The sequence below is a fragment of the Ursus maritimus genome, unplaced genomic scaffold, assembly GCF_017311325.1.
Source record: "Ursus maritimus isolate PB19 unplaced genomic scaffold, ASM1731132v1 scaffold_23, whole genome shotgun sequence".
NCBI classification, from domain to species: Eukaryota; Metazoa; Chordata; class Mammalia; order Carnivora; family Ursidae; genus Ursus; species Ursus maritimus.
In genome coordinates, this window is record NW_024424786.1 from 17,329,580 (window position 1) to 17,342,645 (window position 13,066).

A 13,066-nucleotide genomic window follows, 5' to 3' on the forward strand; every position below is an offset into this window, starting at 1 on the left:
TGCTGACAACCACTATTTTAACTGTACAACCACAAACCTCAGAGTGGGCCCTGCGGACTTCTGGGTCATTCCACTGCTTTCCTCCAGCCCAATAATTCCAGGCCTCTGAGAAACACACCATTTCCTTCTCATTAAACCTCCCATACCCTGCCATCCATTGCTCAGTGCTGCTGGAGATCTTATTTCATTGAAAACACAAGTGTTCAAAAGAGACCTTCCTCTTCCTCCATCGGCAAATCTTCCAGATTCCCCTGCTCTAGACGCCTACACTTTGCTTGTCTTCTTGCTATAGTGAAGCAGTCTGTGCTCCAGTCTAAGGCCAAAACTGCTCGTGACCTAGGTCCTTATCTTGTCTCATCTAGGACTTTGTTCCGCCCTGAACTATTAATCTTCCTGTCCTCTGAGTCATTCCAGCTCCATAATATCTGAGAGTCTGACACCTTAAAAAAAAAAAAGAAAGAAAGAAAGAACCTTCTATACGTCCACATCCACCTCCAGTTATTGCCTTATTTCTGTGTATTCCTTTACTGTAAATTCCTTAAAAGATTAATCTCCTCTTCTTCTCTCCTTTTCTCTTAGAACAATTCTAATTAGATTTTCCCCTCTGAAACTCCATTAAGCCTGCCCCATCAGAATTTTCACATTACCAAAGTTAAAACTCATTTCTTAAGATACACCTGAACAGCAGTGTCTAACAAAGATCATTCTTTCATAAGCAGCTTTCTTCACTTGACTTGACTTCCCTTGACTTCCATGAAATCACACGCATTTGGTTTTCTTCCACATTAGTAGCCAAAATTGTTATTCTCCTCTTGCTTGCCAAAAGGGTGGTAAATAAAATCCCATAAAAATGTGGGCTTGCTACATCAATGGAATTTTAGGTGTCCATTGGTCTGACCTTATGTAAGGATATTCCCCCCTAAAATAAAGGTCAAGTTGTTGCATTTTTATACCTCTTACTCCATCAACAACAAAGACACAGCACTGATGGGTCCTTTTGGGTTTTTAGAAACAACATGTACCACACCTCAAAAATACTGCTCTGACCCTTTGCCAGATATCCCAAAGGCTGTCAATTTCAACAGGCGTTCAGAACATGAGAGGAATCTGAAGCAGTTCAGGTGGTAGTACAAGCTTCCCTGTCTCCTGGATGGTATGACCTGCCAGACCCAATGACCCTGGAGGTATCTGAAGTGGTGAGGATGCTGTGTTAAGTCTCTGGTAAGACCCATACTCTTGTTGCTTTTTATAGACCCTGGCATTCTGCAGCAAGATCATACTCACTGCAACAGGAAACAACTCTGTTTTTGAAAAATAATCCCTGGTGTATTGAAAAGCTTTTTTGAGACTGAGAACTGGAGCATTGTACCATCAAGTGACTGTGAGCTAGACCACCCATAATGAACTGGGTGTAGTCATATCCTTCATGTCATAAGGTAAGACAGATGCAACTACCTTCTACTGTAAAATGGAAGTGGTACATTCAGGATCAGGCTCAGAAGCCAAGTCCAGAAGGCATTAGTCTATTGCAATGATTCCTCTCCCTTAATATACACATATGTCCTTAAGAGTTTCTCTGCAACCATTGGCCAGAAGGATTCAAGCCTGGTTCACAAAGCAGTCAGTATGATATGTTGGTGCGGTCAGTGGACTACTGCTATGTTATAGTCTCTGAAGAACAGTGGTGAAAAGAAATTGTCCTATTAGGTAGAGTTGTGAGTACCACACTTGATCATCTACTTTGTAGAAAGGAATAGGTAATCAGAGTGTGGGTATACATTTATTCATGGTGATTAATGATTTGGCCTGTTGTTCCAGGAGCTTCAAAATAGCAAAACTGGAAGATTTGGTATGAAGAAGGTATGAAGATGAACCTACAGGGAGGATACAAAGCATATGGATTTTAATTCTCCTGTTTATGCCTACAAGAGCATCCATCATAAGTGGACGGAATGACCATAGTGCCCATGAAATGTTTATATGTAAGGACACATTTACAGCAAAAGAGGTAAAAACAGTGAGTCACAGGATTCACTTGTCTTACATTGTACTTTATCACTCAAAAGCAGCTTGCTGGGGCACCTGGGTGGCTCAGTGTTAGCGTCTGCCTTCAGCTCAGGGGCGAAGTGATCCCAGAGTCCTGGGATCGAGCCTAACAGGGCCCTGCAGGAGCCTGCTTCTTCCTCTCCCACTCCCCCTGCCTGTGTGTTTCCTCTCTCGCTGGCTGTCTCTCTGTCAAGTAAATAAATAAAATCTTTAAAAAAAAAAAAAAAAAGGCAGCTTGCCTGATGGAATACAGAAATGGCCTTAAAATCTCCAGCCTTCTGGGTTCCAGCTTGGGAAACACTTTTCAGGGTTTGGGTGCTATCCTAAAGGATCAGTATATGCAGTGACTCCAACAATATGTGTGTTGTGTCCTCAATAGCTAGAATGTGTGGGTTCAAGCCAATGGGTAGAAGGAAGGATTGGCCCTTCTTACCATCACTCCCTTATGGCCAACTTCAAAATCTGTGCTCCTGTTTCCAACGCAGGCTTTTCCAGGTTGAGTGCTAATTTTCACTATGGGAATGGTTCTTCCATAACATACAATAAGTCTCCCACGGACCTACAGAAACTAACATTACCTGACCACTTTGGGCTCTCGTGCCAGTAGATCAGAAGGTCAATAAAGGAGTTATTCAATTGATTGGAGAACTGATCTTGATTACCATTATGAGTGAAATTTTCTCCTACACAATGGAGGCAGGAGGAGGCAAAAGTCTGAAACCCAGGACCTCGGGCATCACTTGGTGCTTCTATGCACAGTGAAAGTACAAATGGGCAATTATAACCCAGTCAGTCTGATAATGGCAGAGAAATAAAAGGCACAAGCACCTCTCAAGAAATAAAGTCTTGGATAAAGTAGCTTAGACTAAACAAAGTGCTGGACAAGAGTAAGAAAACTAGAATGGGTGGAGGAGGTGGGAGTTAATGCCTATCAATTAGTCTTAAGGTCAGCATGGGGGACTGAGGCTTAATTTGCTAACCCTTTTAAAATTTATGTTAGAAGAATGCAACATTGAAGTACTGGAATGTCACTTCCCCTCTTGAGATGGACTTGAGAGCATCTTGTTCTCTTAAGAGATTGGGATATCATTAAGTGGGGAGTATGGATTGGAGTGGAGCAAAAGAGGTAGATAGAACTGGCCCCACTTCCTGTGTCTCTTCAAGTTCACTCAGCCCTATAAGCTTCCTTTGTTCACATGCTCAGTGGGGATCCTCAGCCACCCGTGTTGTCACTTCATCTTCTACCACCTCCAATGCTCTCATCCACCGCTAGTGAGAGGGCCAGGCATTGGCATAGCCTCCTTAACACCCATTGGATCAGGAACCAGAGTGGCTCCATTTCCCAGATCTAACAGGATTTTCCACTATTTCAGCATGCAGATAAAACATTGCACCATGGAGCATGGCTCTGGCTTCCCCCAGTGACTACCTGAAAAGGCCCTGGAAGGTCACTAACATAACCTAGAGGTGAGGGGGTGGCCAGTGTGTCCCTGGAGTGAACTTTGATTAATAAGGAGTTAGAGACAAGAAGAAGTCCATAAATATATCCCTTCCCATTTCTCACCAAGATACAGTGGTTGTACAAGCCGGTGGAAGTCATCTAAGTGAGATTACTCAGGAAACTATGGCCACCTCCTAATACTCCACCTAGTATCTTATTTCCCTCCTTTCCCTGACTTCCTTTCTCCCTTTTCTTCCACTTTTGCTTACCTAGGACTGCATTTCCCTAGTAAAACCTTGGCATATACGCTGCTCAGGCCATTGTTTTCTAGGAGACTAGAATGAAAACACCAAAAGAGGGGTAGGGAGGTAGTTAAATCTCTAATATATACTCACAGCTAAAGGTCTTTTTATAAAGAGTCTAAACTGAATTTAAACAATATCCTGGCAAAGGGTGGGGACAGAATTTAATTATCAAGTGTAAGGATTCAAAGATAAAACTCCGATCATATTATACCATAAACACATAATTTCTAGAATCATAGTTGTATCAATGTATAGATAGAAACTTACTTTTCAGTTTAATTTTAAGGTTTTCAAGAAAGGAAAAACATTAATTCTTCTGGTTGCAGGTACTAGATAACTGGTGCATCCGTGTGTCTTTGAGCTGGTCAAGTTCAACGCTTACACTGTTAGTAAACATTCATGTTGACTAAAGACCATTAGACTTCAGAGTTCCAGCACAGTATGAGCTTTTATGTAAAAGTATGGAGCATCTTAATATTCTGTTTTATAAATGAAGAAGCTGACAGACCTTAACTGTAATGGCACCAGCAGGCAGAGCTATAATGACTATACATGTGCATAACATAAATTAGAACTTTACAGCATTGTTAAGGACTCCAGAATCTTAATTCCTGAAAGCCTACACTAGGTGGAGACAGTGATTCGTGAATGCTTGCAGGCAGCCTTTCTCTGGCCCCCTTGGGAATTTATCTCTATTTAATATTTTCCCTTCTTCTCTTTGAGTGTGAAAAAAGGGTACTCTTGAACAATTAGGTGTTTTAAGTAGAAACATTATATAAAACAAAATATCCTAGGCTTTGGAAAAGAGACACTACTTGAAAACACACACATATATACACATCCTACAAGGCCACCAAATAAGGTAAGGCAAGTTTATTTATTTAAAATAATGCCTGTATAAACCCTGCCTTCCAGCAAAGGTCAAATTCTATTTATGATACTTCATGAGTATCTACCCCCAAGGATAGGAGTATGACCAAAGTTAAAATATCCTTGTGGATTATCTGAGTCTAAAAGATAAAAAATCAGGGGCATTCAACATTTCAGTTGACACATACCTTCTCCCTCAAAAACTAGGTCCAAGTTGATCTATATCAATTTCAGTCAGATTAATGGACTCCACAGCTCCACCAGAATGCTCTAGTCAATTAATCTTATAAAGAACATGGGAAACAAAAACACTTCAGATAATGTTTTTGAGTCTGTAGTGCCTTTGATGGAACTTCAGTGTGTTGGCAGGCCCTGAGAATTGTGCAAGACTGTACCCACTGTACCCACTGGGACAGAAAGAATTGTGTACACTCTTGAAATCAACAGTAAAATAAAAACAAACCTAAATGTGTTGCGGTTGAAGAGCAAACTGTCTTTTCTATCAGGACCGAATTATATAGTTTCCAACAATTTAATAAACATAGTAATAAAATATGATACAGTATATAATTTGGACCTGATGGAGTAAATTATAAATACCCTGGCAAATTCAACTCAAATCAGCAGTGTCTAACAAACATGCATGTAAAAATGATCAAGAAATCATATCTACAACTGTTAGGGAAGCTCTTTAACTCTTTGCTTTGCATGAAGACCTATTCATTTATTTAACTGGTCACTTTTCAGTGTTTAAGGTCATCTAAGTCTAGATTAGACCACTTAGAATTCATCCATAATTAATTTTAAATTGCATGGTTCCTAGAAACAGCAAAGCACATTATTCATATAGAATGCTAATATATTTCATACATTGATTTTGATAGATATCAGTTTGTAAGACTAGCTTTAAGTACCTCATGTCTGAAAAGAAAAAGGATGGGAAAAGAAATGAGTAGATTATAAATAATATTAATAACAACAACAACTACCTATTTTGATGGGATTTAATAATACCCGACAGATTCCCATGGATTTGAACTGTTGAGTAACTGTGTGGTTCTAGTCCTCTAGACAGGAAGAAATCATTTAAATCAGAACCATACATACAAGCTAATTATTTTAAACACTGTATAATGGTTAAAGAAACTTGGAACCATCAAATACTTAGACTCTCTAGTCTTCTATAAGTACCACTGCATGAAATATTTTAGGTTACATCTATTTTGTAATTTTGCACTGAATATTAAGGTAAATGTAATAGTCTATATAAATAATTATTTTTATGATTTAAATTTCAAATAACTTTACCCCCATCAGAAACAAGCACTGAAGACTGGAGCATCATTAATTTACAAGTCAAAATTTACAAAAATCAAGTAAATTTTGCATATTAGTATTATTCTACTTTTATTCCTGGAATAATTTGTACAAACTAATAAAATATAGTTGGAATTTGTTCATCTGTCTTATATATTCTCATTTTACCCTCTTTACACGTTATTTTGATAACTAGCAAAAAGTACTTTAGAGAGAGACTGGTTTAATGGCAACTGGGGGCTAAGAAGGAGAACTTTATGATCATGTTTCCATCTTGCATAATTAGGAATGTCTAAGAATGAGAAACTTTTCTAAAAATTACTGAAAATAAAACTAATTACACAAAAATTTCCATAATTTTTATATTACATTCCTCTCAGTTGAAGATCATTAATTAAGTTGAAGACCGTGCATTCAATTAAGCCCTTTAACACAATAGTTATTTTTCAGATCACTAATGAAATATGGTAAAACCTATAGTATTACATTAATGATAATTGCTAGCAATATGTATGTATTTAGTGTAGAAAAATAAATGGATATACAGATGGATATAAAGCCAAACCTGACATCTCCTGCAACTTGCTTTTTAAAATAAGTCTTTGACCCTTTGTTGTTTTGTGTTGTTTTCTAGTTGAGGTGAGCTTCCTGGTTATTTAGATTCTGGATACATGAAGTAATCTTATCTATTCTAAGCACTAAAAAACCTATCATTATCTCCCATTCTCAGAGAGTTTCATACTTGTAGCTAAAAAGCAGAAGCTCTCTTTGCAACTACAGTAAAATCTCTATCAAGTGCAAGATTTGTAAACAAATAAAAAAATCCATTTCTTCTTTCAAGCATCTTGCTTATAGTGGAGCCCCATGCTTGATCTAATAGACTCATAAAAATCCTATTTCATTTTATCACATATCTGGGCTAGGTTAGCTTTGATATCAGCTTTTGGGAGATAAGGTCTCTGAAGTTCTTGTATTGATTTTGTGCAAATAAGACAAATGAAAAACTGTCTATTGAGTGCCTGCTCTTTCTCCCCAGCTCTCTGCTAGGCACTATAGGGAATCCGAAAGAAGTTAGAGGTTTCTGCCCTTGAAAGGTGCTGCATTTTAGGAAAAGTAAAAATTATACATCTGGGGACATTTTTGAGAAACAATACAACATTTAATTTAAAAATGGCATCTCGTAGAAGTTACGACAGTTACAACTAATGGAAGAAAATAAAATGAAATTTATATTATGGGAAAGAAACTGTTGGGGGAAAGGCAGTCTTTAAAAGATGCTTGAATTTTATCCTTTTTTAAAGATTTATTTATTTATGGAGAAAGAGAAGTGAGCAAGGAAGGGGCAGAGGGAGAGGGAGAGAGAGATATAAACCGACTCTGAGTGTAGAGCTGGTGTGAGGCTCCATCTCACAACCTAACATCATGACCTGAGCCAAAACCAAAGAGTCAGACACTTAACCAACTGAGCTACCCAGGCACCCCTTGAATTTTAAATACATGAAACTCCCATGAGTTTGGGATAGTGAAGGAAGACAGATGCCATTTAGAAAAGGAAATGGAGAAAGAATACAATCTTTTGGTATCATATAATAACTACAAGAATATATAAATATTTGAGTAAAAGCACAGAGTTCTAGCTAGAAAGAGTGACTTATATCTACAGCCTTTTATTTCCCAGTCCTCGTTATGTCTAGCCAATTTTTTTTGCTTAAAGTATTTCACCACGTAAACCTCTTGATTGCTTCTATTTATCCATATCAGGAAGGAATAGTTATCCCTCTAAATAATTCTCCTTTCCTTCAGTAGTAATCCAGTTTTAAATGGCCACGTGGATACCCAGCTAAACACAGATTTGATTGCATTTAGGTATAGCCGTGTAGCAAAGTTCTGGCCAAATAAGCTGTGAATGGATATGCTGTGCACTGCTCATCAGCAGTCTGTCCTTTCCTTCCTTTCATGTCCACCCACTGGTTTATCCAATGGCAAACTTCTCCTGACTTTTTAAGAAATGCTCTTAGAGCACTGGGTGTTACACACAAACAATGAATCATGGAACACTATAACAAAAACAAATGATGTACTGTATGGTGACTAACATAACATAATAAAATTTTTTTAAAGAAAGAAATGCTCTTAGAGGCAGTGAATGATAGCTCTTCAAAAATATTGGCATTCAAATGATGGACCCCAGTTGCCTGGTGATACAGTATTATGGGTTCCTAGGAATCATGGGATGGACTTAAGTCACTACATCACGACTTAGGATGAGTCCACAGAGATTAGTCATGAGGAAGTGAGTGATAACTTTTTCATAAGTATTTCCTCTCCAGAAACATTTTTCCTAGCAGATTTTAAAGTCTACAGACGCTGTCTATTGTGAGTCACATTTAGTTCTGCATTAAGAAAGACCCTGAAAAACAAATAAGAAAAAAAGAAGAACCAGTAACTGAGAGGAAAATAAGAACACATTCAAGGAGTCCAAGCGGAAAGTCAAGAACAGTTATCCAGAGAAAAGAAATGATGAGATATGAGAACACTGGAAAAAGAATGACTGTCAATAGGAAGTTCAAAAATGTAATCAAATAACAAGGATCTTTTGCTAAAAAGTTTGTGTTGGGAACACCATCCACATATCCACAATTATGCTGCTGGGTGTTGCCAGGAATCCAGAAACTGGAACATTTCTATCCCTGAAGAGTCCAGCAGCAGGGATGGAGCAATGGAATAAGTACCAGAACACAAAGTGACCAGGGTGATCCAATCATAGAAGTTTATAAGGTACTGCAGGGGAACTAACCAGAGAGTCACTGAGTATTCCTGAAGGGTGTGTAGTGTGTAGTAGAGAGGTCAGTGTGTGGAGAAATGGGAGTCTTGAGGTCCCACAACTCCAGAGTCTTCTATAGGACATACTCTGCCCACGTACTAATGAATGAATGAGCACAACTTGGACTATATTTAAAAATCAGCTGAATTCAGGTTCCAATTCTCCATATATTTATACTCAAAATTCCTGAATTCTTAAATCTAAAGTGACAGAGTATAAATAAATATTCAAGAATTTCCCTTACATATAAGTAAAGTAAGAGAGATAACTTGCATAATATGATTCAACAGAATGGCCCCCTACTTAAAACTATTTCTTAAAACTAGATCCTGAAATTCCATCATTACCATACAATTTCTTTATGCTCAAATAGGTATTTAGTTGTTTGGCCAAGACCATTGTAGATTTACCAAAACCAAAGGTCAGTACATTATAATTTGTGGTGAACTGAATAAAGAATAGCCATGTCCTAATCACTGAAACATGTACATACTATATAAGACAAAAACAGACATTGCGGATATGAGGGATTAAGTTAAGGATCTTGAGATGGGAGATTATCCTGAATTATCAGAGTGGGACCTGAATGTAATCACCAGTGTTTTTATAAGAGAAGGCAGAGAGAAAGATTTGGCTCTACAGGAGAGAAAACAACATAAGCATGGAAGAAGGAGGATTAGACTGATAAGGCCACAAACCAAAGGTGTGTGTCAGCAGCTACCGGGGCAAAGAATGGATTTTCCTTAGAGCCTGCATAGGTATTATGGCCCTACTAACTTTACCCTGATTTCAGTACAGTGATACTAATTTGGGACTTCTGGCTTTCCAGATTTCTGAGGAAAAAAGTTGTTTTTAACCCAAGTTTCTGATAATTTGTTGCTAGCAGGCATAGAAAATTCATACATAATCTTTAAAATAAGTTACAAAGATCAACACTAATGGTTTCTGTGTTTAGAATAAGTTTGTGAGTATAAAAATAGAGGAGATTTATAATTTATATATGTATATTCCTTTCCTACTTATCTCTTTTTACCATACCAGAGCAGCAGCGGCCGAATTTCAGCCTCTGTCACAGAACAGAGGGATTGCGGCCCGTTCTCCACTGATGTTCTGGCCACTTTAACTCTGTTTCTGTTGGTGCTGCTCAACCCTGCAGCGTCCCGGGATGTGCGCCCCACACCCGGCGTCCCAGCCCTCACTTCCAGGGCCGGCGCGTCTCTGTCCTTTGTGTTTCTAATGCCGCCAGCCGCCAGCCGCCGCCGGCAGCCTCCGGGCCCCGTCTCAGTCTGGATCCAGTGAGCGCACCGGGATCCCGGGTTCCGCGCGAGATGCCTGGTGGCGCGCACTCCGTTCCCGGTTCTCAGCTGCTGTTTTGCGGGTGCCACCGCGAGCCCGCCGCTCCCGTGCAGGTGGCTACCGCTTCCTGGCGCCCGAACACGGCGGCTCCCTCCCCCTTCCGTTTATCTTCCGATATCTGTGCGCGGTTTCATGGCTCCCCGCTTCGTACCTCAATACTCAGCGCTGGAGATGTTCATTTGTAGAGATCCAGATGCATCTTCCTGCATCTCAGGCTGGTTCCGTGGTTGTTTAGGCTGGTCTGGTACCTATCCAGCTCGACTCGGGGGACCGGCTGAAAACGTGTCTCCTACTCCTCCGCCATCTTAACTCCTCCTCCAGAATGACCTATTTCTAACTCATTATTTTCTCCTGTGCTTAGCCTCAATCAGAAGAGCTAAAATTAAGTTCCTGACAAGTTTTAATTAAATCTCAGTCTTTCTTTTTATCTCCAAATATCAACATGGGAGCCCTTTTTATTTATTAATTAATTTATTTATTTTAAAGATTTATTTATTTATTAGAGAGAGAGAGTGAGCAGAGGGAGGAGCTAAGGGAGAGGGAGAGAGAGAGAATCTCAAGCAGACTCCCCACTGAGAGCAGAGCATGAGGCGGGGCTCAATCCCAGGACCCCACAACCCTGCGATCATGACTAGAGCCAAAATCAAGAGTTGGTAATAACCAACAGAACCACCCAGGTGCCCCGGGAGCCCTTTTTAAAAATAAACACAGAATCCTTTCAGAAACACATCCATAATGAAGACAAAAATTTGTAGAAATTAGAAACAAGAAGTATGAGCAAAGTGTTCTTACTGCATTTTTCGTCCAGGTGAGACGTATGGACCAATTATAACAAAGGCTCTATTTTTATTCTTGTCTCCATTCCGCAAAACTCTGAGCCTCACAGGGACACACAGCTCCGGGGTCTTACAGATGGATTTCCTCATGGGAGGACTGTTTGGAATAAGCAGTCCTTCTATTGGCCAATCAAACTCCTTCAGAAAGAAATGACAAAGAATGTGATGATTATTAAGAAGAGTCATTTCCACATATAAAAAAATATTAAACACAAAACTTATACTTTTAATTTTTCATTCATGCATCAAAAAATGTATTGGGCATCTAAGATGTTCCAGACAATTCTAATTGATGTTTTATTTAACTAAAAAGGAAGAATTTTAAGATTAGTAGTTTTTAAAATGTTTGTAAAACCTGTGTTGTGTTACAACATAAAAGACTTAGTTCCTCTTAGAGAATCATCATTCTAAAATGATAAAACTGAATTAACTTACGATGGTTCTTGCTTGTATGTGAAGTATCTTTACTCAATGTGAAGAATGTATGAAAAGTGGTATCATAGCCTAAAATAGTATTATCTTAAACTAGATCTTTTGGCAAAGAATACATTTGAGGAACTCTCCAAAAACCAGAATGAGATGACAAAAGAACTTAGACAAATTTCCTATGTTTCAGTCACAGAACTCACTCTTACTGTGTATCTTCCATTCATTTATTTATTAATTCATGCATTTTCTAAATATTGATTGATGGTTTACTATATTCCAGGCACAGTGGTAGGCACTGGAAATAAAACTGAACAAGACAGAATACTTTTCCACAAGGAGTTTCCAGCAGATCTTCAGAAACTTAACTAGAAATAAACTGGCAATTACAATAGTATAAGTCTAATAGCAACAGAGTACTGGGTGTGATGGGATGACATAGGAGGAGAACCTAACTTAGAAATGCCATGTAGTGGAGCTGAAGCCTCAGTAGGAATTAGGGCAGTAAAGGAAAGGTAAAAGGACAGGGCAGAGTGTATGTACAAGACTTAAGGATTAACAGAACATGGCACCTTGGGGATAAAGAGAGGGAAGGATTAATGGCTCCCAGATTTGTAGTTTGAGCAACTGGGTGGATGGTATGGCCAGTCACAAAAATAAACGTTTGTGGAAGAAGCGTAAATGGGGGAACAGATGATCAGAGATGATGTCGTTAGGCAAGATCTCAATTGTTTCATTTTTTTCTCTCTGCAAAAACAATTGTCCTGGCAGCAATTAATCCCCAACTAATCTGCAATGACCATCCTGTAAAATATCACAATTCCATATAAGTGTGCATCTGTTTCTATGCGTTGTTTTCTCTTCAATTGTTGATTTTCCTACCCTGTACAGTGCCACAGGGCCACAGTGATTACAATACCTTTATATTTAACAAGTTTTGATATTTGATAGGCAACTCTCCCTACCTTGTTATTCTTCTTTGGAAATTGTATTTTTTTTATAGATTGTTGAATTAAACTTGCTAATATTTTCTTTAGGATTTTTGAAATGAAATTAAAGTGCAATTTTCTTATACAAATCATGTCAGGTTTGGTATTAAGTTTATCCCAGACTCATGAAATGAGTTAGAAAGTGTTGCTGCTTCTTTATATTCTGAAATACTCGGCTTCTTATACATTTGGTAGAATTTGCCAATAAAACTGTTTAGTATTGTTGTTCTCTTTGTGGAAAGATTTTAACTATTGATTCTATTTCTCCTACGATTATTGGATTATTCAGGCTTTCTGTTTCTTCTTGATTCCATTCTAAGTTATGTAAGTGTGCGAACTTGACCATTCTCTTTATCTAAATTATAATATTTATTAGCATAAAGTTACTTATAATATCCTTATTATCTTCTTAATCTCTCAGTATCTGTATTTGTATCTTTCCTTTTTTTTTAAATATTATTTACCTTTACTATTTCTTTCTTAATCAGTGTGGCCAGGTATATCCATTTTATTAATGTTTTCAAAGCAACCAATTTTTGACTTTGTTGATTCTGTTTTGTATGTATCACGTACTGTAACAATTTCTGTTTTTGTAATTCCTATTTCCTTCCTTCTAATTCTTTGAGTTCATTTTGCTATTATTTTCCTAACCTTTC

At 38.2% G+C, this 13,066-nt stretch overlaps 1 protein-coding gene across 1 annotated transcript in view; it reads right to left on the minus strand.

The window, feature by feature from the left end:
* Window positions 1-13,066, minus strand: part of DCDC1 (doublecortin domain containing 1) — a 414,959-nt gene that overhangs the window by 70,522 nt on the left and 331,371 nt on the right. The window contains exon 20 of the mRNA XM_040638911.1: window positions 10,952-11,133. Within this exon, the coding sequence (XP_040494845.1) occupies window positions 10,952-11,133 (182 nt within the window). The remainder of the gene's footprint in view (window positions 1-10,951; window positions 11,134-13,066) is intronic.